Raw genomic sequence first — 24,589 nt, 5'->3', positions numbered from 1 at the left:
ATTTCGGCGGCAACGACGTTAGGACAGCGTTACCAACAGCCTTTACTACTCGCCTCGACCGCCATGCGTCCATGTCCCGTGTTGAGTGAGCAAATCCTTGCGTGGTTATTCACCTTCCGCTACAGCATATGCATTGTTTAAAATACACAGCACGAAATCAAGTGTAATCGGCCTCTAACCAAAGAGCGCGGTCTCGGTGATACAAGCCAAGATCGAATCTCTCTCTGGATATCGCGTCGACGATGGATGTCAAAATCTGTGTTGGCCCGTATCGTATCCGGTATATCCGGATAAAGGCTACCAATCACAGCCCGCAGCCACTTTGCCGTTGGCGAAAGGCGATGGACATGATGATGACGCTCGGCGCGGCCGCGTGGCGGGACCCAACCGTCGCCAGCAGTATCTTGCGCGGTATCTGGTTCACACTAAGTGCTACAGCGCTCGCGAGCCTGGTCCTCCCGCCGCTCCATGCGCTCTCGTTGCACGGCCGCTTTGCCAGCAACGCATCCTCGTGGCAGGTCGCATGATGCATCCAGCCGAGGGCCTCGCTCACGCTGCAATGGCGTAGGTGTGGAAGGGCTACTTTGGCGTCTTTTACCTGATCGGTTGGCTCTGGAACGGACTCGTTCTCGTGTGCGCGTGGCACCCGCCGATGCCCATCGCGCCCTTCTTGCCGCCGCATCTCTCGGCGATCCATCCCTCGACGCTGCTCGTGCTCGTCGTGCTGCAATGCCACCTCTTTCGCCGCATGATGGAGAGCTGGGCCATGACCGACTTTGGCGCGTCCACGATGCATGCGTCGGGTACGTGTTCGATGCTCACTCGCGGGATCTCATGCGTTCTAGCGTGCCTTCTTGGCGTCGGGCACTACATCCTTGTGTCGCTCTCGGTCGTCTTGGACCCGGCTGCGTCCGAGGATACGACCTCGATCGCCTCTGTGCTCGCGGGCCTTGGCCTCTTTCTCTATGCGAGTGTGCACCAGATGCGCTGCAATGGCCTCTTGACGAACCTCAAGCGCGCGAGCCACGGCGCGTATGGGCTGCCGTTTGGCGACTGGTTTGAACACACGTGGAGTCCGCTCTATTTGGCGGAAATTCTCATCTACGCGTCGTTTGTGCTGCTGACGAGCGGCCGCCACATGAACCTCGTCGCCCTCGCGGCCTGGGTCGGCGTCAACCAAGCCATTAGCGCGGCCCGCGCCGCTGCGTGGTACGAAGCGACGTTCCCGGTGGCCAAGACACTGCATCGCGCGACCTTGCTGCCGCGTCTGTGGTAGTCACTGGTCTACCCTCGTTGTACAGGTGTAAATATCAAATTCCAGCCCATGGATCCACTATCCACTCTGCCACTCTGCCACCTCTCTCAACTCGCCAGCGACTATCCACTCTATCCAACTTTTCTGTTCTATCCAGCGACTATCCACACACGGGGTCCTGCTGGATAAACATCTGGATGGTCCCAACGTAAGGCCGATGGTTTGGTGCAATTGCATCAAGGAGTCTTGAGGCACCAGGTAAGGTCGTCGCCACCTCGTTGTGAACATGCACATGTCAGTGTTCTTGCTGTTGATGCTGATGTTGATGATATATTGCCAAAGCTACCGACGGTTGCTTAGTAGAGGAAGATGCTGGGCTTGCCGGGGGCCGCGACTTCCATCTTCTTGGCGTCCGCGCCCTCGATCGAGGCCGCGCCGTCGACGTAGTGGAAGCTCATGTCCTCGAGCTCGAGCGACTTGACAATGTAGACCTTGTTGGTCTCGAGCACGGCCTTTTGGTCGAACGGCATCTTGAGCTCGAGCGCATCCATGCCACGCAGCTCGGCGTCGGCCTTGACAAAGGCCGCGAACTGCATGACGTTCTTCGTGAGCTTCTTGAGGTCGGCGTCGCCGGCCACGAGCGTCTTGAGCTGGCCCATAAAGTCCTTCGGGAACGACTTGCCGTCGATGAGCGTCGCCATGAAGCGAAGCACGGTCTGCTGCCAGAGCGGGAAGGCCTCGGCAAGGTACACGTGCGCGTGCGTCGGCTTGGTCACCGGCGCCTTCACGCCCTTCTTGGCGACCGCGCCCTTGAGCACGGCGTCGCGAAAGTGCTTGAGCGACTTGGTCAAGAAATCGCCGGCGCGGAGGAGGTTGTAGTCGAGCGGCGCCGCCGTCGGCCAGAGCGCGTCGGCGACAAAGCCCTGCTTGCCGAGGAGCGTCCAGAAGTGCTCGCAAATGTGCGGGCAAATTGGCGCGAGCATGATCGTCTGCGCCTCGATGAAGCGGAAGATGACGTCCTTATGGACGCCAAAGCCGCCGCGCGTGCACACGTCGCGGTACGAGTCCCGGGCGATCTGGAGCTCGAAGAAGCTGGCCTGGAAGCCGTCGCGCCACTGCATCGCATCAAAGTGCGATGCCGTCCGGGTGATGATGTCGTCCATCTGCGCGTTAAACATGCGGTCGTTGAAGTTGAGCGCGCCGACACGCAGCGTCGCCTTCTCGTCGATCGTCTTCTTGATCCACTCTTCCTCGGTCGTGAGGCGGAGGATCGCCATGTTGGCCGTGTCGCGCGAAAAGTTGGCGTCGTCCATCGAGTCGCCAGCGTCCGCGCACGCGAAGCGCGTCGCATCCGCACCGTACTCGGTGAAGCAGTACTCGAGCGTGAGGAAGTTGCCGAGCGACTTGGACATCTTCTGCGCGTCGACCTGGACGTGGCCGTTGGTGAAGAACGAGCGCGGCCACTTCGACGGGTCGTCGCGCCAAATCTCGGCGTGGTTGTACAAGCACATGGTGAGGTGGTTGCGGATGAGATCCTTGCCCGAGACGCGGAGGTCGACCGGGTACCAGTACTCAAACTCGGTCTGGAGCTCGGTCCAGACGGCGAGCGAAATCTTGGACGATGTCGGGGCCGGGCCCTTGAGGAAGATAAAGTCAAAGACCTCCTTGGTCAAGTCGGCGGCCGTAATGCCGTGCGGGCCGCCCACCGACCCGTCGACGCTCGTCTGCAGGTGGTGCGCGATCGTATAGTACGCCATGTAGATCGTCGAGTCCGAGAGCGACTCGATGACAAACTCCGTGTCCCACGGCAGCTTGGTGCCGAGCCCAAACTGGCGGCACGGCGCCCACTCCTTGAGCCACTCGAGCGTCGACCGGTACTCGCCGAGCGAAATCGGGTTGTACGTCTCGAACGCCGCCGGGTTCTCAATGTGCGCCGAGACGCGCTGCTTCCAGTCTTCCGTGCCGTAGAGGAGGTACCACTGGTCAAGATGCGCGACGACGCACTCGTCGCCCGTGCGCGACATGACCGTCGACTCGGGTTCCCAGTACGGGATCGCTTGGTGAGCGTCAAAGAGCTCTTGGCGGCAGCCGGCCTTGGCGTCGCACACCTTCTGGCCCTTCTGGCTACCGACAAGCATGACGCCTTCGTAGAACCCCTTGAGGTACACGAGCTCCTTGGCCTTGGCGAGCTTCTCCTTGTCGTTCTGCGACTGGATCTTGAGGTCGTCGCAGAGCTTGACCGCGGCCGTCTCGCCGTAGCCAGGAATGTCAATGATCGGAACCACCTCGTACGGCAGCACCATGTGGTCGGCGATGAGGTACTTTTCACGCATGGCCGGCTTCTGCTTGAGGTCGCGGAGCGCGGCGTAGTCATCGGGCGAGTCGGACGGCACCGACGTGACGACGCCCGTGCCCTTGCCCATTGAGATGGTGAGCAGCGGCAGCGTGTACACCGTCTTGAAGGTCGCCTGGGGCGCCGAGAGCGGCAGGCCGAGGAGGTCCCAGCCCTTGAGCTCGAGGAGGCACTCCTCCTTGCCCCACACGCGCGAGTACTCTTGGTGCGCGAGGTTGCGCGCGGCGCGACGGCTGATGATAAACACGTCGGTCTCGTTGATGCGGTACGCGCCATAGTCGCCGTCGGGCAAGACAAAGCAGTTGGTCTGGCCGTACATGGTCTCCGGGCGGAGCGTCGCGGGCGCGAGGTAGACCTTGAATCCCGAGAGCGACGCGAGCTTGGCCGGCAGCGGCGCCTGCACTTCGAGCTTCACGAGCGTGTACTCTTGCGGGCCGACGCCTTCGCCCGACTGGCGATCGTGGTCCGCGCACGTCTGCTTGTCGATCGGCGAGTAGACGTTCGGACGCTTGCCGCGGCTGACGCGCGACCGCTCCTTGAGCGTGTTGAGCTGCCAGCGGATGAACGCGTCGTAGAACGGGTTGACGTCGGTCGTGATAAACGACCGGCGCCAATCGGTCGCGAGGCCAAAGCGGCGCAGATGCTCCTCGCCGTACGGCGGGAAGTACTGGAGCCAAAAGTTCGGGTCCTTGAACTTGGGGATCATCTCGAGGTCCGGGATCATCTTGGAGAGAATGTCGTACTGGCGCACGAGGCCGCCCGTCTTGGCGACCGTCTTGGACTTCTTGCCCTTGGCCTTGGACTCGTTCGTGACGGGCGCGCTCGACGGCGCAGGCACGGTCTCGGGCGCATCGACCGGGAACTGCGGCGGGAAGCCAAACTCGTCGAGCTCGGCCTTGAGCTTGTTGGCCGCGGCCTGGATCGGCATGCCCGTGCAGTGGAAGCCGAACGGGAACATGGCGTTCTCGCCCTTAAGGCGGTGGTACCGCGTCGCAAACTCGGCCTTGGTGATCGTAAAGCCATGACCAATGTGCATCATGCCATTCATGTACGGGAACGGGAAGGTCGCGAGGAACTTCTTCTTCGAGTGGTCGACCTTGCGCTCAAAACCTTGGCGTCCTCCCAGCGCTTCTGCACCTCTTCCTCGATCGTCCGCAGGTGGTTGCGCCGGCCAAACTTCTTCTCCGCAGAGTCCGCGAGCTCCATTGCGCTCAGCTTGGTACTCACCTTGTCGGCCATGGAATTTCACGAATGACCACCCGATTGCGAAATCCCATGTCCGGATAAACTATGCGGATCATGCAGGATCGGAAACTTTTTGTGGTCGGCCCAAGCGACCATCGGTGCGAATGGAGGTCGGGCCGGCGCCAGCTGCACGTGGCTGCGTGCACGTGGCCAACAGTCAAGGGCGCATGGCCGCCAGCGACGCCAGCCTTCCAGCGACGCCTGTTCGCCGAGCTGGACGCTGGAGCCAATGTCCACAGCAAGCAGCCAGCGCGCCGCCGCCGATCGCCCGTCCTATTGGCATGGTGATACGGGTCGCTCGGCAAACTCGGCTAGGTAGGTATGGGCCGTTGTGCAATGACCAACCGTTGGGCCATCGGCCCGCTTGGACCACGCAGCTACATACGGCGACAGCCGGTCGCGTCTGCGCAAAATGCCAGTGCATGGTGCGGCGACCACGGAAGCTAACCAGGTGGCCTCTGCCGCTAGCGACCCTTGGCGAGACGACATTCCGCGTCAATCACGTTAACCAGGTGGCCTCTGCCGCTAGCGATCCTTGGCGAGACGGCGTTCCATGCCACCCCACAACACGCTACATGCCGCCCTACAGAACGCTACAGGTACAGGGGCCAAAGGGCGAGCGGGGTACAGCGACCGACATGTGCGCACCAGCGGCAGCAGTCAATGACCGCAACCAGTCGCGGTCATACATAGCAGACGTCGTACGAGACTGATGGACGCTAGGGCGACGGATGCGCAAACGCTGGGATGGGTCGAGCAACTTCAACCTCGCGATGATTGGCTGAAATACTAATTTTCCAGCCAATCATGATAGCGCAACAGTTTCACACGAGTCGTTTCGGGCCGGCCCTTGGTTGTTCTTGTTGGGTTGTTTTCGGGACCGGAGCATGCTGGAGCTGGCGCAGACGATCTTCGCGGCCGCCAAGTCGAACGACCTCGGGACGGTCCAGCGCCTCATCGAGGTACGTACGGTCGCCATGGAGGCCATCGCTGATGGCAGCCACAGGAGCTCTCGGATGACGACAAGGCGTTTGACGTCAACCGCCTCGTCGACGAGAGCACCGAGAGCACGCTCATGCACATCGCGTGCTCCAATGGCAACTTAAATGCGTGCAAGTACCTCTTCATGTCGGGCATGTACCTCAACGAGCCCAACAAGCGGGTACGTCATGCGAATCGCATGCCTACATTGCATGGACGCCGCCTGCATAGGGCCACACGCCGCTCTTCTATGCCGCCGACTGCGGCAACTTGCCGCTCGTCAAGTGGATGGTCTCGAACGGCGCCGACATCGATACCGACTACAGTGGCAAGGCGCACATGACCAAACCCGCCGACGACCGCTGCTACGACATTGCCTTTACGCCACTTCAAGCCGCGTGCGTCAAGGGCCACGTCGACATTGTCGACTTTCTAGTCGAGTGCAACGCCGACCTCGCGGGCTCGGCAATCAACGGCGTCACGCCGCTCCACTACGCATGCCACCAGGTCCATCCAGCACGCTTCCTCTATTCCAGAGCTCATTGTTCATATCCATTAGAGTCGCAAAGACGTGGCCAAGGTGCTGCTGGATGCTGGCGCCGACCTCCACGCTGCCGATGGCTTGGGCGTCACGCCCATGGACCTCGCGTCTGGGCACACGCAAGCGTTCCTCTCGACGTATGCGGAGCACGGGACGTTCGAAGCCAACGACGACGGGCTCGACACGAGCGGCGGTGGCGACGATAACGACGACGCTGCGTCGGACGACGAGACCCGCAAGCCCATTTCCGAAGCGATTGCCAAGGCGTTTGGCGCCGCAACTGCGCGCCAGCTCGGCTCGAGCGAGTGGAAGACGCGGCAGCAAGGCGTGGCCGACGTCGTCCTTGCCGTCCAACAGCAGCAGAAGCCGAGCGCGGCCATCTTTGATGCGGCCTGCGACGTCCTGCTTCTCGCCGCGCGGGACTCGGTCGTGCAAGTCTTTTCGAGCTCGATGCCGCTGCTCAAAGCCGCCTTCAACAGCGTCCTCGCCACATCGGCCTTTCACTCGGTCGCGTACCACGATGCGCATCCGCGCATCGCCGAGATCATCGATGTCCTCCTGACGCGCGCGGCCGGGGCTCATGAGCGCGAGGCGAGCGAAGCGGTCACGTCGCTTCTCTTCCTCGCGTGCAAGAGCGAGCACGCGACGTCGCGGATGACGCACAACATTACGACGCAGATGCTGCCAAAAAGCAAAGCCGTCGCGGGATGGCGCCATATCTTGGTCTTCATTCGTCTCTTGACCGCGATCGCGAGCCAGTACCGGTTCTCGAAAGGCAGCGGCCTCCTCTTTGAAGATGCGATGAAGATCAGCGGCTTGACGCTCGAGCATTCGAATGCGAAAGTGCGCACGGCCGCTATCGACCTCCTCGTGCAAGCCATTCTCATTACGAGCGAGTCGAGTGGTAGACGACTTGGCATCGATCGGAGATGATGGATGACGACGCGATGGACTAGGACTCGAGGGCACGGCCGATGAGATTGGCGATCAGATTCTGTCGTTTGCAGACTCGCTCTTGCTCAAATACGTCGGTCAAGTCAAGCCGTCGCTTCTCGGCAACATCAACAAGGGGCTCAAGGCCGCTCTTCAAAACAGCAAGCGGCTCTCGGAGACGCGGACGCCAAAACTCAAGGACACGAGCGCCCCGAACGTCAACCTGCTCCTCCTCGCGACGAGCGACAAGAAGGAAGAGCTCAGCGACACGGATCTGCCGTACGCCGAGCCCGTCCAAGGTACATCTATCTATCCAGCTTGTGCGATAGTCTAATTGGTTACCATGTGTAGACCAGTTTAAAGACGAAGCCCTGTGCGTGCAAGCCTGCTTTGGCGACAAGGTCGCGCGCTGCCTCTACTCGAACGCGTGGGCGCCTCGCGTCGAAGGCCTCAGCTACCTCCAACGACTTCTCGAAAGCAAGACGTGCCACGTGTCCGACGCCAACGTCGTTGCCGCCATGGACAAGATCTTGACGAGCGCGCTCAGTGACCGTGTCAACGCCGTGGTATCCTATCTATCTATCTATCTATCTATCTATCTATCTATCGATCTATCGATACTAATTTCATGTGCGTTCTAGTACGAAGCCGGCGTCGGGCTGCTCATGGAATTCCTCGTCGGGCTGCTCATGGAATTCCTCATTGGCAGTGGAACGAGTGACGGGCCGCGCCAAGCAGCGTTGCAAAAGGTGCTGCGCCCGCTTATCTCTCGCATCGTCCACAAGTACACAACCACAACTCAGACGTCATATCCGATCGTCTTCTCACATGACGTGTCGGTAGGCTGGGCGACTCGAAGGCGCGGCTCCAAGTCGTGAGCGAGGACGCCCTCCTCTTCTTGTCGCGGCAGACCCTCATCGGACCGGAAATGGTCGTCGAGGAGATCCCATCCTCAGCCGCGACATCGACGACGCTCCTCGCCAACAAACTCACCTTGCTCGCGAAGCTCATGCTCGAGTTTGGCGTCAAAGAAGCCGGCGGTGCGCTCCCGTTGCGCCTCGTCTTGCAGCCCGCGGTCACGTCATGCGAGAACAAGGACCCGGCCGTGCGCCACGCGGCGCTGCAAGTGTTTTCGGAAGCGTTCAAGGTTTCGATTTGTCTCTTTCCGTGTCGCTTCAAATGGTCTGCTAGGTGGCCCGGCAAGCGACCATGCCGTTCCTCAATGGCCTCGCGCGGGGCGCGCGCCAAAAGCTCATCTCCAAGCTCGTCGAGATGGGCGTCCTCGAAAGCGATCTGCTCATGGACGACGTCGACGACTTTGATATCGCGGTGGACCCGATCCGACCGGGCACGTCAGGGCCGCGCCCGCCGACCGCGTCCGGGTCGTCGACCAAGCACCGACCCGCACTCTCCAGTGTTTCGCTCTCAGCGCCCCATGCGGGTACGCACATTCGAGGTGCAAATGGGACGACGATGCGTTGTGTGTAGGCAATGCATGCGATGCAGCGCTGCCGTACGGCGCTGCGCTCACGCCCGAGCAAGAAACCGAGTGCGCGCGCCTCCTGCCCGTGCTCGGCGAAGGCGTCGTGCGCTGTCTCGTGGATAAGAACTGGGCCCAGCGCGAGGCCGCGGTGCGGGAAATCGAAAAGAAGGTGCTCTCGTCCGTCAAGTCGTCGGACGCGAGTGCGCTGCCGCAAGACGCCACCACGCTCCTCGTGCTCTCCGAGGCGCTGGAGCTCCTCTTGAACGACACAGTAGCCCGCGTCTATCAGTGCGCGCTCCGGCTCATGCAGGTGGTGGCCACCGAGTTCTTGCCACTCGTGCCCGGTGGCGACGTGGTCGTGCGCTCGACACTCCGCACCGCCATCGACGTCGTGATCCAGAAACTCGGCGACTCGAAGCAGCGCATCCGGTCCGACTCGTTTGCACTGCTGCACACGCTCGCGGGCTTGCCGCACGTCGGTGGCGCGGTCGTCGGCGGCTTCCTCCTCGACAAGTACACGCAGCTGCTCGGATCGTCGCCGGTCGCGATTGCCGAGATCCTCATGCTGCTCACGTCGCTTGTGCGCGAGTCGGCCAAGTCGACGCCACTGGACGTCGCGCCGATCCTATCGGTCGTCGTGCCCGCCTTTGAAAACAAGCACGTGGACGTTCGGAATGCCGCCGTCGCCGCGTACACGGCCATTTACGACGTGACGAAAGGCGGCACCGACACCCGCTTTGGCTCGGTCGACGTCAATGCGTGTCTCTCGACGCTCAAGGCGACGGTGCGGGAAGCGATCACGCGCAATATCGTGCAGATCAAGAAGGATGCCACGTACGTGTGCCACGTCATGAGATGATGGCGTCATCGTATGTAATATGGACCAATGGGCGTAGGCCGTTGCAAGACGATGCGGCCCCCGAAGTCGAGTCGGCGCGCGGCCACCACGGCGTCGACATGGAAAAGATGGAGGCGTACGTCGGCTGCGACGTCTGCTTGCTGCTCGCGTCGCCGGTGAGCATCAAGCGCCGCCAAGGCGTGCTTCAGCTCCTCGAGTGGCTACCGAAGCGTGGCCACGACGCCAAGCTCAAGGGCATTTGGGAGATCCTCTGTCTTCTCTGCAAGCAACTGCTCATCGACACTGCGACACCGGTCGCGCTCGCCACGTGTCGGCTCCTCGGTCTCATTGTGGACGCGCCGGCGCACGCTGTGTATGCGATTCCGTGGGGCGAGTGGGGCGTGAATTTGATTCTGAGTTCGACGATCCGCAGCATTTTGCAGCAGGCGTCGCACCCTGCCGTGCGCGTGCGACATGAGGTCATGGCGCTGCTCCGCGCGACTTCCAAGCGCCATGCAGTCGGGCGCAACGTGGTCTCGACCGCGGTGCTGAGCGCGCCGGAAGATCGGTCGTCGCCCAATGCGTCATCGCACGAGAAGCGCAAGAGCCATCTCGGTACCATGTGGCAGCTCTCGCTCCGACTCGAGCTCATGGACGAAATGCTGCAAGAGAGCGTTCGCGGATCGCCCCAAGCTGGGCAAAAGGACATTTTATGCGTCGAAAACGTCGTGCCGTTCCTCGGGTCGTCGTGCTTGCCCCACCCGAGCGCCCACGTCCACGATTGCACGCGCAATGTGCTCCAGCTCCTCCAAGCCCACGACGCGGTCGCCTTGTCCAAAGCCATCGCCGTCTGCTCCGGTATCCTCCAGCGCAAGCTCCAGACGTTCATCGACGACGAAGCGAGTGCCGACGTCAAGAAAGACCCGGTGGTCGTTGTGCGCGGCTCGCGCGCGTCGCACGTCCGGCGCATCGCCGCGCTGCGACCCCCGCGGTCCGTGCCGCTCGACGACACGAAAGCGCTTGGCAACGTCTGCATTCGACCGCCCAACTCGGCGCGCGATGGATCGCTCACGTACGACGATGAGGACGGTGGCGAGACTGACGGCGATTGCAACAACGCATATGGGCGGATCCCGACAGTCGCCATGGGCGGTAGCGACGCGGTGCCGCTCTGGCTCAGCGACAAGAAGCCACTGCGCACGGACGACGAGCCGGCGATGGGCGGCGCGTCCGGGCTCGTCAAAGCCCGTCGGAAAAGCCGCCGCGCGAGCAGCAACAACAACCATGACGACGACGACGACGACGGCGCGAGCATACGGGCGTCGTATGCAAGGACGAGCGCGTATTGAAGCGACGACAACAACGTCCCCCGTTTCCACGAAATACGACGATATACAGACAAGATTATATAGGTTTAAACACGATGGGTACATGTGATGCTTCCGCGCCGTTCTGCTGCTGTCGGCGGAGTTGACGACGCAAGTTGTACATGGCTGGGATTCAGAATATATATTCTCATCGGAATCGCTGGCCTGCATCGCGCGACGACTGGGAGGATGGACGTCAAGACGGAGCGCCGTGGACGTACAGACCCTACCCACCTCCCCCAGAAAATGTGGACCCTACCCCTTGGTCTCGTCACCACGCGGTGCTTTGTCTTGGAGGCGTCCTTTCCGAGTATTGAGAGAAGACGACTTGTCACTTTCTGCCAGAATCAAATCGGATCCAATCGAATCGCAAGCCCTTATCGGCAGAGGCCCGTGATGGCGCAGTAGAGCGCAGGAAAGACAAAAAGCCGGGGACGGCCCGCGGCGTGACGACGACGCGAGCTACGCACTCGACCACAGCGCACCCTCCGCAGCAGTAGCAGCACGTCGGTCCAAAAGCTCGAGCACCAAGCAACGGGAAGCCCGGTACAAGGACCGCACCAACGACTGCCGCGATCGACGCCACCAGCGACGACGACGATGACAAGTCAAATCGAGTAGCCGTAAAACGACAACTGCAGTTGTTCATCTGATTTAATTAATTAATCCGCTGCAGGCCTGGTACCCCACTAACGTTCCTACCAGTGTATGATCGAGTGCAGTAGTGTCGAGCCAAACGATCCCGATCCGATCGATCCACACGTAGTACTACCCAGATGCAGTCGTCCCGTCTTGCCACGCGCCTGAAGTGCCTGAAATTCGGTCTTTTGATATCCTAATTAGGACGAGGCGGTTGGCGACTTGGCTTTTTGGCATTTCGAGTCGGAGGACGATGGTCGTGGAGGTCCAGCGCAAGCTCACGGTGCTTGGGTACCCGGGCGTCGGCAAGTCGTCGCTCACCACGTGCTTTGTCGAGAACCGCTTCGTCGAGAACTACGACCCGACGATCGAGAACACGTTCCACAAGACGATCCGCTTCAAGCACGCCCACTTTGTCACCGACATCGTCGACACCGCAGGCATGGTAATCGGCCTGTTCGCCTCGCCGCCGCGTCATGCACACGTCTGCCTAGGACGAGTACTCGCACTTCTCGCAGGCCGCGTCCGTCGGCGTCCATGGCTACATCCTTGTCTACTCGATCACGTCGCGGACGTCGTTTGAGAAGCTCAAGCTCATCAACGAGAAGCTCATCAACATGCTCGGGTCCGAGCCGCCGCGCGTGCTCATCGGGAGCATGTCGGACCTCGATCGCAACCGCCAAGTGTCGACGGACGAGGCGCAGGCCATCGCGCGCGCCTGGGGCTGCCCGTTCACCGAGTGTTCGGCCAAACAAACGAAACATCAGTACGTGCATATATCTTCCCGTAGCCGCCACGATGATGACGCTGTACTGTGTATTAGATGAAGTCTTTACGTACTTGATCAAGGAGATCGAGCGCGACTCGGGGCTCCTCGCCGTCGACGGCGAACCCAACTGCGTCATCTTGTAGTGCTTCCGCCTTTTTTCTGCTCTTCTTCTTCTCAACGCCGCCATGTGCTTGATGTGCTTAATCATTCTCTATGCTCGGTCTTGCGACATACGCCGAAAGAGGGCGTGGAGCGACGCGGTAATGGGCGGGATCACGAGGGTCGAGCCCACGGCCGCCTGGAGCTTGGACGAGTCGAGCGCGACGTTGGAGCGCGATTGACACAAGGCGGCTTCTTCAACCGGCCCAAAGTTGGTGTACACGTACGACGCGTCGATGTACTGAATGTACAAGTCGAGGAGCTCGTTGTGCGAGATGACGCCGGGGTTTGTGAAGTTGAAGACGCCAACGTTCCGCTGCTTGGCGAGCAGCACGACCGCCGGCAACAGGTCGTGCAGCACCGTGATCGAGTTGGGAATGTTGATGACCTATCCATCGTCGAGTGCATTCCTCGAGACCACATAAGCAAGGAGGCGGAATACCTTGGGGTAGCGGAGGAGCTTGGTGAGGAGGCTGCGGTCATGGAGGTCGTCCGAGAGCGGCATACGAAAGCGCAGGACGCACACATTTGGGTACGAGCGCAGCATCTACATGCCTCATCTGTCCATCGAGCACATCATCGTGATGAAGGATGGTGTACCTCTTCTAACATGCCCTTGGTCTTGGCGTAGAACGATCCGGTAAAGTTGCCGCGGTCGTCCTCGGTGAAGAGCTTGTCGCTGTGCATCGGGTGCGCGTCATCGTACGTAAAGATGCAGCCCGAGCCAATGACCGTGCAGTGGATTGGCGTCCCGCGGCCGTCCTGCGACGCGTCATGGCACACGTCGACGACGTTCAAGCAGCCGACCACGTTGGCCCTAGTACGCAGCACCTCCGTGTGAGCTTACGTAGAGAGATCTCTCGTATCAAGTAGGAGCAGTTTACCGAATCGTCTCGGCTTGGTGCGTCTCGCACCAGTCGACGTTGGGCCGGCCAGTGACGCCGGCGGCGTTGATGACATGCGTCGGGGCCAACGCAAGCACTTCCCTACATAGGCTGTGACGCGAATCCGTAGTCCTCGATGTACGTACTTGGCAACGGCGGCGCGATCCTCGAGCCGTGCGCGCCCCACGTCGCAGTGGTCGCCTTGGCTCGCGAAGAGTGCCAGGAGCTTTTGGCCGATCCAGCCCGTGCCTCCGTACAGGAGGAAGCGGCGCGTCGGCACCTATGCGTACCAGCTACGTCCCGCTACGATCTCATTGTCGTTAGGCTACCTGGGCAGTCTCGGTCATCGGCGCTGGTGGTGCAAACTGGAAATGGCAGCAACGGGCGCCTGATAGTTGGCCGCTTGTGATTGGCTGCTGCATTTTTAGCTGCGTTTGATTGGCTGGAATGCCTATCAGTGTGAAGACGTATGATCGCAATTTCTGCGGCTGGCACACGGGCTCAGATCTGAACGGTCTTGACGCCGCCGATGGACCTAGGAGCCGCAACACGGCCGACATGGGCCCTACTGGTAGAGACCCTGTCCTCAGCTCGCTCCGCAAGTGGGCGCTTCGGGCGCTGCACGGTGCATGGCGGTTGCAGCAATGCGCCACGTCATGAGGACAGCGGTACAGACAAAGGATCTTAGCGACGTTACAATTTAGAAGTTGATCGGCTTGTCGTAGGCCGCGTTACAGGCCTCCTTGAAGGCTTCGCTCAAGGTCGGGTGGGCGTGGCACGTGCGGCCAATGTCTTCGGCCGACGCACCGTACTCGAGGCCGAGGACGCCCTCCGAGATCATCTCGCCGGCGTTGGACGCAATGATGTGGATGCCGAGGATCTTGTCGTCGTCCTTGGCGGCAAGGATCTTGACAAAGCCGTCCGTCTCGCCGACCGTGCGGGCGCGCGAGTTGGCCATCATCGGGAACTTGCCGACGTTGTAGGCGACGTTGGCGGCCTTGAGCTCCTCCTCCGTCTTGCCGACGCTAGCGACTTCCGGGAACGTGTACACGACGCCCGGGATCGCGTTGTAGTTGACGTGGCCGTGGCCACCAGCGATCGACTCGACGCACGAGATACCTTCCTCCTCGGCCTTGTGCGCGAGCATCGCGCCTTCAATGCAGTCACCGATGGCGAAGATGTTGTCGACGTTCGTCTTGAAGTTGGAGAGGTCGACCTGGATGCGGCCAAACTTGTCCGTCTGGATGCCCATCTCCTCGAGGCCGAGACCCTTGGTGAACGGGCGGCGGCCGGTCGCGACGAGGACCGTGTCGCACTCGATCGTCGTGGCCTCGCCACCGGCGGCGGGCTCGACCGTGAGCGTGACCTTGTCGCCTTCGACCTTGGAGGCCGTGACCTTCTGGCCGAGCTGGAAGTTCATGCCCTGCTTCTTGAGGAGCTTCTGGAACTCGCGGCCAGTCTCAAAGTCCATCGTGGGGCAGATCTTGTCGGCGTACTCGACGACCGTGATCTTGGCACCGAGGCGGCCATAGACCGAGCCCATTTCGAGACCAATGACACCGCCACCAATGACGACGAGGTGCTCCGGGATGCGCTTCAACGAGAGCGCGCCCGTCGAGTCGATGATCTTGCCAGCCTCGTTGTCCACCGGGACCGGCGGCAACGGCGTGACCTCCGAACCCGTGGCGATGAGGATGTTCTTGGTCGAGACGGTCTTGTTGCCGCCCTCGTTGAGCGCGACGCTGACCTGGTTCTTGGCGACGATCTTGCCAAAGCCCTTGATGTAGTCGACCTTGTTCTTCTTGAAGAGGCCCTCGATACCGCCCGTCAAGATCTTGACGCTCTTGTCCTTGGAGGCCATAAGCTTGGCAAAGTCAATGCGGAGGCCGTCGACTTCAATGCCAACGTTCTTGAAGTCGTGCTGGGCCGCGTGGTACTTGTGCGTCGCGCTGAGGAGCGCCTTGGACGGGATGCAGCCGACGTTGAGGCAGGTGCCACCGAGCGTGCCACGCGACTCGACGCAGGCCGTCTTGAGGCCGAGCTGCGCGGCCTTGATGGCGGCGACGTAGCCGCCGGGGCCACCGCCAACGACGACGAGGTCGTAGTCCGAGCCGGTGCTAAAGGCCGCCGCGAACTTGGGGCGCAGGAACTTGCGGGCGCTGGAACGAACGGCGAGCATGCTCTCGTAAATGAACCAAATTACAAAGTGAATTCCCGAGGATTTTTTTTCCCGCAAACGCGAGCTTTTGCATGTTTTTGATGCCATGGCGGCAGTGTTTTTTTGTGCTATGCACGCAACGCAATACAAACACCAAGGTCAAGATGGATTTTGTGCCTTTTTATGATGGGATGCGTATAGTGAAAACCACAATATTATTATGCAAACGGGCACGTCCCTCGCTTTAGCGGCGCCGTCACCGCCTGCCCGTTGCTGACCCCTCCTTGCGAGCTGTCTCAGGCCCCCACGCATTTCATCTCTTTTCACATATGTCTATACCGTTTCCAAGTGTACATTAAATCTATATTTTAAAATACACGGGGCACGACCACCCTCGGTAAAGTGCGGTGGCTGCTTCGCACTTTCGCGGGACCTCCGATTCCCCTCCAATTATTGGCCCCGCTGCCCGTGATTGGTCCGCATGTGTTTCCAACAGTGTTTAAAACTATATGAGCGACATCACCACGCTTCGCTGGGCAGCGAGATGACATGGCGGGATGGTCATGATGGGACCCAAATGGCCAACGCTGCGCAAAACAGTCCCCTGGCATGAGCAGCCGCATTGGAGACAGCTATCAGATTGTAGGTGCAACGTGCACGTCAACAAGTGCACATTCGTCGACAAGGGTGGAAGTAGCCACGGCGCCACCGTCGCCGCGTCACTCCTCGCCGCCGTGGGCCACCATGGGTATGTCGGACATGTACTGTACAAAGTTCAAGAAAGGGTGGGCTCTCCAGATTCGAGTGTTTCGAGTGTTGATGGCACAAAGCCACGGTGCATCGCATGGCCTGGAGCTCTCTTGGATACAGGATGCGTTAGGGCGGTGAGTGCAGCATCCATCGCCGTCGATAGTAGCTGTTGTCGCGATGCTACGCCATGACGTCACGCGTATCGGGCCTTTGAGTCCTCTGGCGAACTGTGCCGAAAGTGCATCCGCGGTCGGTTTTGAACAGTCGCAGGAAGGTGTATCAAACAGTTTTAAACAGCACCAATAGATTGGTTCCGTTTGCGAGTTGAACACAACACACAGGAGAGCCATGTCGAGCGACGAGAGCGACTACAGCAGCAGCGACGACGAGACCGAGAAGGCCTTCTTCAAGCCCAAGCCCAAGCAGGTCAAGGAGGCCGTGCTCGCGGCCTCGGACTCGGAGGCCAGCGACTCGGACGACGACGACGATGAGGATGACAGCGCCGTCCAGGACGCCGAGAGGTAGCACCTCCATCGCAACCATCGTGGCTCACGCCGCCGTAGCGCTGCGCAGGACGACCATGCGAGCGAGCTCAAGCAAGCTGCGAAGGAGAAGACCAAGGCCACGGTGTACGTCGAAGGCATCTCGTACGACGCCGACGAGAGCTCGCTCGTGTCGCACTTTTCGGCCTGTGGCGCCGTCAAGGAAGTGCGCATGCCCCGGTACGCCTGCCGCTTCTCCGCATGTAGCGCTGAGGCATGTGCAATAGGTATCAGGACTCGGGCAAGCCGCGCGGGTATGCGCACATCGTGTTTGACTCGGACAAGGCCGCGAAGAAGGCGCTGGCCATGGACGGCCAGTACATGATGAAGCGGTAATGCTTGCATGTCAGCGCTGCTGAGGACTCATGCTTTGCGTCTGTAGCTATTTAAGCGTCCGACCCGCCGAGACGCCTCGCACCCTCGAAGCGGTGCTGACCAAGTCCAAGTCGACCAAGGCCATCAAGGGCTGCCGAACGGTCTTTGTCAAGCAGCTGCCGTACGAGATCACGGACGCCGAAGTCAAGGAAGCCTTCGAGTACTACATGCGTCTTGCATTCTCAAAACTCAAAAACCCATGTCTTCTCAATAGATCCTGCGGCACGATCATCAGCGTGCGCCTCCCCGTGTGGAACCACACGAAAAATTCCAAGGGGTTTGGGTACGTTGAGTTTGAGACCGAAGCCGAAGCCGTCGCCGCCACGAAGAAGAGTGGCATGAAGGTGCAGTCGTTTGCCGCCATGTGATCCGTGGCAGCTGACGCGCGAGTGTTGTACAGATTGGCAACCGTATGGTGCTCGTCGAGTTGGACACGGGTGCGCCCAAGGCCAGCTTCCGCACGACGACGGGGCAGTACTGGAACAAGGTCGAAGAAGGCAAGGCGAGCCTCGCCAAGCGCATGTCCGACAAAGGCAAGAAGCGCAACCAGCCGGATGCGACCAAGCCGACCAAGAAGAAGCTGCGGTTGTAGATAGTGACGGTATGCAAGCAAGACAACAACAGACCCACCTTTGAACTCCAACGTCTTTTGCGTCTCGTCGTGTACCTCGTGCGTACATTCTTGGTCCTTTCTCTGGCGCCCCCAAGCTACTTTTGGTGCGTAGAGATGGGTCTCGTGCATGGCGCTCTTCAAGATGACGCACGGCGGCTCACGGTCGCTTGCAGCCACAAATTCCTTCGTGTCACGTGGCAGCGCAGGTGCGCGGCGCGCAGTCCCACGCTGCATGTCGCCCAAGTGGCGTCTTGTCTAAACCCACGCGTCTTTGGCCGCACCACCGATGTGTGCAAGACCACCGCCGACGCGTTCATACCGGTAAGGGAGTCACACAAGCGGGAGCGACGCATACTTGAGGCATTGAGGCGCGTGCGATTAGTGCGCGTGTGTGGCCTGTCTACACAAGCATGTTGTTGAAGTGTGGGACCCGCGCGTCACTTTCAAGAGCTTCGTATGTCGTCGTCGATACTCGTTGAGATGCAGACGTGACGGAGAGCCACGCAATGCGCCTGCCCGTTCCCCGACTGCGCATCATGCATGATGAGTCCCTTGTCACGGCGGCGCGCCGGGGCCATGAGTAGCCAATGAAATGGCGTGCTGGCACTCATTTTGCATTTTAGCCAATCACAACACAGGTTGGACAGAAGGACACCAGTTTGCACGCTCGCTCATTGACGCGCCTGATTCAGCAGCTGGAGTAGCTCGAAAACACAAGGTGGTTCACCACCGAGACGACGACGACGACGGCGATGCTCCTCCTCCTCTCTACACAAAATGGATAGCACAGCTGTCACTTACCAATTTTTCCAATGGAGCCCAATCCGAGCCTCTGCAAGTACCCTAACAAGCCGTGCCTGAACGCCCGCTCGAGCAAGAAAAATGGATCGCTGCACAACCTGTGCGAGTACCACCGCGAGAAGGCGAACGCGATGCAGCAGCTCTACATGCTCAAGCGCAAGTCGCTCGACCAGCGGTCGCCGTCCACGCGGCCTAAAGACGTGCTCGCGTACTGCGAACTCATCGAGAAGGCCAAGGCCCTCCAGCGCACGTCGAGTTTGGACCTCGAACCCATTGCGTTTGCCGTCGACGGCGTCACCGAGGAGCTGCCGCCGCTCTCCCAGATCGACTTTGACATTTTGCTCACGTCCATGGAACTCACCGAAGACTCGGCCGAATTTGAAATGCTCGGGTCGCCGAGTACGTGGTCCTACCACTAGCCGCCGCCGTCGTCGTCGTCGTCGTGTTTCCCGTCTGGACGCTGTCGCCCTCTCCACATTTGCTAATTTATTCTGCCCAGAAACATCATTTTTGTGTCGTTCTCGTTGTTGTCGATGGTACTGGAGCCTTCTCGCTGGCTTCCGTCGTGGACGCTGATCTGTCTTGCATCGACACCTCCCGCTTCGCTGCGTACATTTCAATTGCAGGTAGCCAACATCATCCGTGAGCGGGCAATGAAGTTGTATGCTTCCTTCAAGAAGACGAGAGGCGACAACCACGGGGCGACAACGATATACATTGCATCATGCTACTCTTGAGCACATGTGTTGGAGGATGCGGGAGGGCTGTTTACCAAACGTTCCCGCCCCGACGGCGCCCAAGATGTGAAGCGAATCGACCCCTTTGCGGCGACGCAGCGACAACGACGCAGCACGAGGTTGAGAAATTCTGACCAAAGGAAGGGCACCGCAGTGCAACGTGATGACGCCCCAAGAGCGACAAAGCCGCAGCGTAATACGGTAGCACGGGCCGCCGACGCGCCGCTTCTCGCACCCATGATCCGCGCAAGCTGTCGTGTCATTGACAGACTGTACAGAAAAATGCGCGTTGGACCGGACTTTGTACGTGCATACAAACATCAAGTGGCTTGGCGCCGCGTCTTTATTCGAATGGCTACAATCACCACATTTTCCCCGTTCCAGGGCCGGGAATGCCAGAGTCGACGCGCGACCTACTAGCTTGCAAGCCCATGCACGTGCTTGTCTGCACTGGCCGTCTACCTAGCTATATGACATGCCTCGTGGGACACAAGACGTGGTATGCACACCGCGCCGTTGTTCTTGCTGCGTCATTTTGAAGGCATTAGTAAGGTCGCCGAGTGTCCACGACAGCTTCCACGGCGTTCCGCAGCGTGGACTCTTGGTGCACTGCCTTCTTGGATGTAATTCGAGTGCAAAGGGACGTGCACTACAAGGAGACATGCCGGCAGCGCCTCTGGAGCTGCTTGCACGGTCAGCTGGTTTTATGCGGTGGGAATTTTTCGATGATTGAGCAAGCGCGCGGAGCATGCAGGATGTATTAATACAAGTATGGAGACGGAGCGCATGTGGACAGAAGGTGTGTTCACAGAGACGCCGACCTCCAAGCGACGCTGCAGTGCTTGCAACACGTCAAGGTCTGCAGGTTCCATCTGGTTGCAGTCGAGGGGTGGCTAAGGAGGCGTGGAAAAAGTCGAACGTCGCACTTAAGCGGGATACGCCAAGCCACGCCGGCCAGTGACCGAAACGAGGATTCCGCGGTCCAGAATGAGCCCGCCGACGAGCGCATGGGTTCGCCATGTGGACGAGGACTCGAACAAAGCGTACTACTTCAACGAGACCACGGGCGAGACCACGTGGGATGAGCCCAAGGACTTTGCGGCGACGGCTGGCCACGACGGCGAGGGCGGCAAGAAGCGCAAGGCCGACGAACTCATCGAGGCCGACGACGATGGTTGCCTCTGGGTCAAGTACATTGACCCGACGACCCAGAAGCCATACTACTCGGACATGAACTCGGGCAAGACGCAGTGGGAGGCGCCGACGTTCTACACGTCCGACCAAGGCGAAGACGACGACGAAGAAGTGGACGAAAACATCGAGGAAGAGTACGCCTTTGGCGCGATCGCAGACGCGCCCAAGCCGACGCCTCTTGCCGATGAGAAGGCGCCCGACTACTACCGGTACATGGACGCGACGACCAACAAGCCGTACTACTTCAACGTGCGCACCAAGGAAACGACGTGGGAAGAGCCCGTCGATGGTGTGATCCAGGACGGGTCGGCCATCGCGAGCACCGAAGTCGTCTCGGGCAGCGCCAAGTACCAAGAATGGATGAACAAGGCGGCGACCGCCGCTGCCAACTCGTCGGCGGCCAAGGCGCAGTCGGCGGCGACGGCAACCGCACCGACAACGACGACGTCGGCGCCGAGTGCCAACGACCCGGTGAACCGCCTCAACTCGATCCTTGGCAACGTGGGGGCGTCAGGCAGCTCGGCGCGCTGGCAGCAGCACTTCGACACCAACACGCAGCGCTACTACTACCACGACGCGGCGACGGGCACGACGCAGTGGGAGGTCCCGACCGAAGGCGGCATCGCGGCCGGCGTACGTGGTAGTGTGTCCGCATACGATGTGCACTCACGCTTTGCATGTAGAACGCGGACTGGGTCCCGGTTGATGCGCAAGCCGCGGCTGCGAACGCATCGATGGCCTCGCGCGTCGGGTACGACTACACGTCGACGGCCGGCATGAGCCTCGTGAGCGGGCGGTTTGCGAGCGCGGGTCTCGACAACGACTACTGGGCCAAGGCCGGCGTCCCGAGCGACAAGGCCGGGCGCCAAATGAGCAACTTTTTCGACATGACCGCGTTTGAAGCCAACCGCGCGGAGGCCAAGCGCATGAAGGAAGCGCTCCAGAAGAAGAACATTGACTGGAAGAAGGTCAACGCAGAGAAGAAGCGCAAGCGTCATCGCATCCGCAACAAGTGGATGTACGAAGACTAGTCGCAGCGACGTCGTTGATATGTAATGCATCTTGAATACCATCGTCCATCGCTTGCACCATCTTGCCCGCGTCGTACCCGCCTGGTCGAGCTCGTGCGCATCGCTGTACATCGTCCGTAAGCCACATGGGCATCGTCCGCCTCCGGCCACGCAAGGCCCACCAGTATCCGAGAGACGTCAGGGACAGGATTCGCTCGTCGTGCCGAGGTCTCTGCGCATGGCTCGCTCTCTGTGCTGCAATGCTCTCTACCACACCGACGACCTTGCGCATCCGGGGCGCGCTCGCTCGTCATCGCCAGACGGCGCGAATGCCACACGGCGCACTCGGTTCCGTGCCAAGATCGCGTCGACGAAGAGGCGAGCCAGGCGCGTTTGTTGGCCCGTTCGATCGGTCGATAGCCGCTGGGCCTGCCAACGAGCGACCCCGCGTTCGGCTCGTACATTCGCCGCCATGGTTGTGGCCATGGCCATGACCATCGTCATGGGAGGTCGACCCGCGAGCGCGACGGCGCCGGCCGCCGGGTCGGAAATCTGATGGCGTTCGACGAGGCGAGTAATATAAAATGGCGTATCCTGGTGTAACGGCGGTGCAATAATATTAAAATCTTTTTATTCGCTGGGGAGAGGGCCAGTCGCGGAGATCACGATGGGCGTCCAGAGCCTCCTCCATGTCGCGCTGCTCAAGATGCTCGTGCACTCGCTGCGCTATGGCCACGTCGAGGGCGTGCGCTTGGCCATCGAGAAGGGCGTCAACCTCAAGCACATTGACAAGCGTGGGCGCAACCTGCTCATGTACATACTCTCCCGCAACGACATCTCGAGGCTCATGCGCCTGTAGGCTGGCCATCAAGCAGGACACGGACACGCGCCTGCGCATCTCGGTGATCCTCGCCGACGCCGGCTGCGATATCAACCACACCGACGCCCGCGGCTGGAGCTGCTTGCACTACGCGTGGTACGTGTTGTCGGTATGGATGCGTCGAGGCTCATCATGGCCTAGCGCCGGCGGCGCGATCGACGTCGTCCACGAACTGCTCCGCCGAGGCGCCAACGTCGAGTACAACATCTTTGGCTTTGGCGCTTCCGACCTCTCGTTCCCGCGGGTCCAAAAGGCGCGGAGTCTGCTCCAGCACACGGAGATGCTGTCGCACGAGTCGGCGGTCCGCGTCTGCTGGGGCATCGTCGAGAAGCACATGGCCGACCGTGGCTATGCGCTCGAGATCCCAGCGCCGACGCACGAGTTCAAGCAACCGCTCAAGGTCATGTTCCATGCGCCATCGGACCACAGCCATTTGGACCGGATCCGCATTGTCGACTTGCAGTCGTCCGTGCCTGTCTGGGAGCAGATGTCGCGCACGATCCCCGTGCCGCCAGGTACGACGACGACGACAGAGGTATGTTCGGTGCAAGCTTCTTTCCTAGGTCACGTCGGTTGCATCACTCTCGACGCTGAAGTGCTCGACGTGCCATCCATGTACCGCATCTACTACGAGCAGTACCGCCCGACGCCAGTGGCCTTGTCGGCGGCGGCAATGCGTGCGCTCGAAGACACGCTGTGCGTCAAGGACCTCGACTCTGGCCAAACGGTGTCAGTCAAGAGTGTCAACGACCTCGTGTTGCGTCAGCGGTATACCACGTCGATGCTAAGCGCTGGACTTCTCTGACGTGGCATCATGTAGTGGCAACAACCAAACCGTCTCCGACAACCAAGACCCGACCGAGGACTCGGGTGCGCTCGAGCTAGGCACCCTCGAGTCGTGTTCGTCGACGAGCGACGACTGGGAAACGAGCTCGGCCACGAGCGAGGTCGTGCCACCGGCGGTGGTCGCGGCCTCGGGCGTCCACCGCTTTGCCGCAATGGCCACCGTGAGCCTCGTCCGGCTCGAGGCGCCAAAACCCCAGCGAAAGACCGAGTCGCTCTATGACATTGTTGTGACGACGCCGGGCCTAATTGGCTTGTCGCTGGAAGGCATCGCTGACGCCAAGGGCCAGCGCGTCAAGATCGTCGTCGTCGCGCTCTCGCCGGCGTTCCAGTCGGCGTTTCCAGGCGTCAACGTCGGCGACTGCCTCGTCGGCATCAACCACCACACACACGTCGAGTACGCTGGCATGCAGCATACGCTTTGGGCCCTCGCCGACGCGACGCGCCCGCTCACGCTTCGTTTTCGCCAAGAGTCCAAGGACCGACCCCGGATGTTTCGAAGTCTCATGCGGAAACGCTCCTCCGTGTCGTCCGTCTAAGTGTCTACATATCGTGTATCATCTACCGTGCTTCCGTCTGCTGTGGTTGCTGCCGACGGCGTGGCATCCAACACGACGTGCCCACAGCGTACTATACATATCTTTAGCGAGTTTGGTTGGTGGGGTTAGGGTACGGGTAGGGTTCGATCATTCTGCTTCCTGGCGCCAGAGGAGGACCCAGTCTATATTGTCGCTTGCCACAGATGGTTGAAGACAGAGAGTTGAGTATAGTGAAAGGTTGAGCGCCGAAGTGTGGTTTGCATTTTTCTAGACGCGTGAACAAAATCCAAGACAAGAACTACCGTCGCACTACATTACAGAGGGTATGATCTACGTCCTTCTCCAGCACCAACTTTGGTATTGTTGCCTAGGCGTTGTGGCATAGCTGCGTCTTTGAATCTTCATGGGCGTGCTCGTGTGCGAGTGCGGCATCTCGATCGGTCGACGTGTCATGTGCTGAGTACGCCAAAGAAAGTTTCTTGCTCTAGGATGATGTCAACATGTCGCACGACGACACGTCATTATGACGCGTCTTCAAATCGGGCGACAAGTTCTGGTGGGAACCGACCGTAATGGAATCGTTTCGTATGGGAACCATCTACCAATGACAACCACCATGGCCATGTCGACGCGATTCTTCGTCGTGCCACATGCGTGACACCGCGCCATTCTCGTTTGCAAGTCCCATCGACGGCATCAA

At 60.3% G+C, this 24,589-nt stretch overlaps 10 protein-coding genes across 10 annotated transcripts; 7 read left to right on the top strand and 3 right to left on the bottom strand.

Annotated features, from left to right (window-relative positions):
* Nucleotides 1-341: 341 nt before the first annotated feature.
* Nucleotides 342-1,323, top strand: SPRG_09830 (hypothetical protein; the record flags this gene model as incomplete). The annotated part of the gene is made up of 3 exons (XM_012349480.1): nucleotides 342-518; nucleotides 569-803; nucleotides 846-1,323. The coding sequence occupies 3 exons, from the start codon at nucleotides 342-344 to the stop codon at nucleotides 1,274-1,276; spliced, it is 843 nt and encodes a 280-aa protein (XP_012204870.1). The 3' UTR covers nucleotides 1,277-1,323.
* A 288-nt stretch (nucleotides 1,324-1,611) lies between these two features.
* On the bottom strand, nucleotides 1,612-4,847 carry SPRG_09829 (leucyl-tRNA synthetase; the record flags this gene model as incomplete). Its single annotated transcript, XM_012349479.1, has 2 exons — nucleotides 1,612-4,704; nucleotides 4,746-4,847. The coding sequence occupies 2 exons, from the start codon at nucleotides 4,845-4,847 to the stop codon at nucleotides 1,612-1,614; spliced, it is 3,195 nt and encodes a 1,064-aa protein (XP_012204869.1).
* Nucleotides 4,848-5,740: 893 nt separating this feature from the next.
* SPRG_09828 (hypothetical protein) lies at nucleotides 5,741-11,065 on the top strand (the record flags this gene model as incomplete). The annotated part of the gene is made up of 11 exons (XM_012349478.1): nucleotides 5,741-5,815; nucleotides 5,860-6,015; nucleotides 6,066-6,341; nucleotides 6,394-7,279; nucleotides 7,332-7,607; nucleotides 7,660-7,874; nucleotides 7,950-8,092; nucleotides 8,152-8,455; nucleotides 8,500-8,749; nucleotides 8,797-9,625; nucleotides 9,688-11,065. The coding sequence occupies 11 exons, from the start codon at nucleotides 5,741-5,743 to the stop codon at nucleotides 10,976-10,978; spliced, it is 4,701 nt and encodes a 1,566-aa protein (XP_012204868.1). The 3' UTR covers nucleotides 10,979-11,065.
* Nucleotides 11,066-11,888: 823 nt separating this feature from the next.
* SPRG_09827 (hypothetical protein) lies at nucleotides 11,889-12,624 on the top strand (the record flags this gene model as incomplete). The annotated part of the gene is made up of 3 exons (XM_012349477.1): nucleotides 11,889-12,080; nucleotides 12,130-12,376; nucleotides 12,459-12,624. The coding sequence occupies 3 exons, from the start codon at nucleotides 11,889-11,891 to the stop codon at nucleotides 12,545-12,547; spliced, it is 528 nt and encodes a 175-aa protein (XP_012204867.1). The 3' UTR covers nucleotides 12,548-12,624.
* On the bottom strand, nucleotides 12,616-13,794 carry SPRG_09826 (hypothetical protein; the record flags this gene model as incomplete). Its single annotated transcript, XM_012349476.1, has 6 exons — nucleotides 12,616-12,951; nucleotides 13,006-13,110; nucleotides 13,164-13,380; nucleotides 13,448-13,549; nucleotides 13,594-13,727; nucleotides 13,777-13,794. The coding sequence occupies 6 exons, from the start codon at nucleotides 13,792-13,794 to the stop codon at nucleotides 12,616-12,618; spliced, it is 912 nt and encodes a 303-aa protein (XP_012204866.1).
* Nucleotides 13,795-14,115: 321 nt separating this feature from the next.
* On the bottom strand, nucleotides 14,116-15,655 carry SPRG_09825 (dihydrolipoyl dehydrogenase). The gene has a single exon (XM_012349475.1). The coding sequence runs from the start codon at nucleotides 15,624-15,626 to the stop codon at nucleotides 14,148-14,150; it is 1,479 nt and encodes a 492-aa protein (XP_012204865.1). The 5' UTR covers nucleotides 15,627-15,655; the 3' UTR covers nucleotides 14,116-14,147.
* A 1,025-nt stretch (nucleotides 15,656-16,680) lies between these two features.
* Nucleotides 16,681-17,915, top strand: SPRG_09824 (hypothetical protein). Its single transcript, XM_012349474.1, has 6 exons — nucleotides 16,681-16,876; nucleotides 16,919-17,077; nucleotides 17,125-17,229; nucleotides 17,280-17,432; nucleotides 17,487-17,616; nucleotides 17,673-17,915. The coding sequence occupies exons 1-6, from the start codon at nucleotides 16,704-16,706 to the stop codon at nucleotides 17,862-17,864; spliced, it is 912 nt and encodes a 303-aa protein (XP_012204864.1). The 5' UTR covers nucleotides 16,681-16,703; the 3' UTR covers nucleotides 17,865-17,915.
* Nucleotides 17,916-18,697: 782 nt separating this feature from the next.
* Nucleotides 18,698-19,105, top strand: SPRG_09823 (hypothetical protein; the record flags this gene model as incomplete). Its single annotated transcript, XM_012349473.1, has 1 exon — nucleotides 18,698-19,105. One exon carries the CDS (start codon nucleotides 18,698-18,700, stop codon nucleotides 19,103-19,105), a length of 408 nt encoding a protein of 135 aa, XP_012204863.1.
* A 1,261-nt stretch (nucleotides 19,106-20,366) lies between these two features.
* Nucleotides 20,367-21,711, top strand: SPRG_09822 (hypothetical protein). The gene is made up of 2 exons (XM_012349472.1): nucleotides 20,367-21,250; nucleotides 21,301-21,711. Exons 1-2 carry the CDS (start codon nucleotides 20,411-20,413, stop codon nucleotides 21,646-21,648), a joined length of 1,188 nt encoding a protein of 395 aa, XP_012204862.1. The 5' UTR covers nucleotides 20,367-20,410; the 3' UTR covers nucleotides 21,649-21,711.
* Nucleotides 21,712-22,264: 553 nt separating this feature from the next.
* SPRG_09821 (hypothetical protein) lies at nucleotides 22,265-23,889 on the top strand (the record flags this gene model as incomplete). The annotated part of the gene is made up of 5 exons (XM_012349471.1): nucleotides 22,265-22,440; nucleotides 22,487-22,603; nucleotides 22,649-23,022; nucleotides 23,071-23,275; nucleotides 23,328-23,889. The coding sequence occupies exons 1-5, from the start codon at nucleotides 22,295-22,297 to the stop codon at nucleotides 23,887-23,889; spliced, it is 1,404 nt and encodes a 467-aa protein (XP_012204861.1). The 5' UTR covers nucleotides 22,265-22,294.
* Between the last annotated feature and the right edge of the window lie 700 nt (nucleotides 23,890-24,589).

The sequence above is a fragment of the Saprolegnia parasitica genome (assembly GCF_000151545.1).
Source record: "Saprolegnia parasitica CBS 223.65 unplaced genomic scaffold supercont2.54, whole genome shotgun sequence".
Classification (NCBI taxonomy): Eukaryota; Oomycota; class Saprolegniomycetes; order Saprolegniales; family Saprolegniaceae; genus Saprolegnia; species Saprolegnia parasitica.
The sequence above is the reverse complement of the archived record's forward strand: the minus strand, read 5'-3'. Positions and strand labels throughout refer to the sequence as shown.

Coding starts and splice junctions, on each gene's coding strand:
- SPRG_09824 (XM_012349474.1), top strand. CDS start 16,704: ATGTCGAGCGACGAGAGCGACTACAGCAGCAGCGACGACGAGACCGAG. Junction 17,230..17,279: donor GGCCAGTACATGATGAAGCG/GTAATGCTTGCA, acceptor TTGCGTCTGTAG/CTATTTAAGCGTCCGACCCG. Junction 17,433..17,486: donor GAAGTCAAGGAAGCCTTCGA/GTACTACATGCG, acceptor TCTTCTCAATAG/ATCCTGCGGCACGATCATCA.
- SPRG_09822 (XM_012349472.1), top strand. CDS start 20,411: ATGAGCCCGCCGACGAGCGCATGGGTTCGCCATGTGGACGAGGACTCG. Junction 21,251..21,300: donor AAGGCGGCATCGCGGCCGGC/GTACGTGGTAGT, acceptor CTTTGCATGTAG/AACGCGGACTGGGTCCCGGT.
- SPRG_09825 (XM_012349475.1), bottom strand. CDS start 15,626: ATGCTCGCCGTTCGTTCCAGCGCCCGCAAGTTCCTGCGCCCCAAGTTC.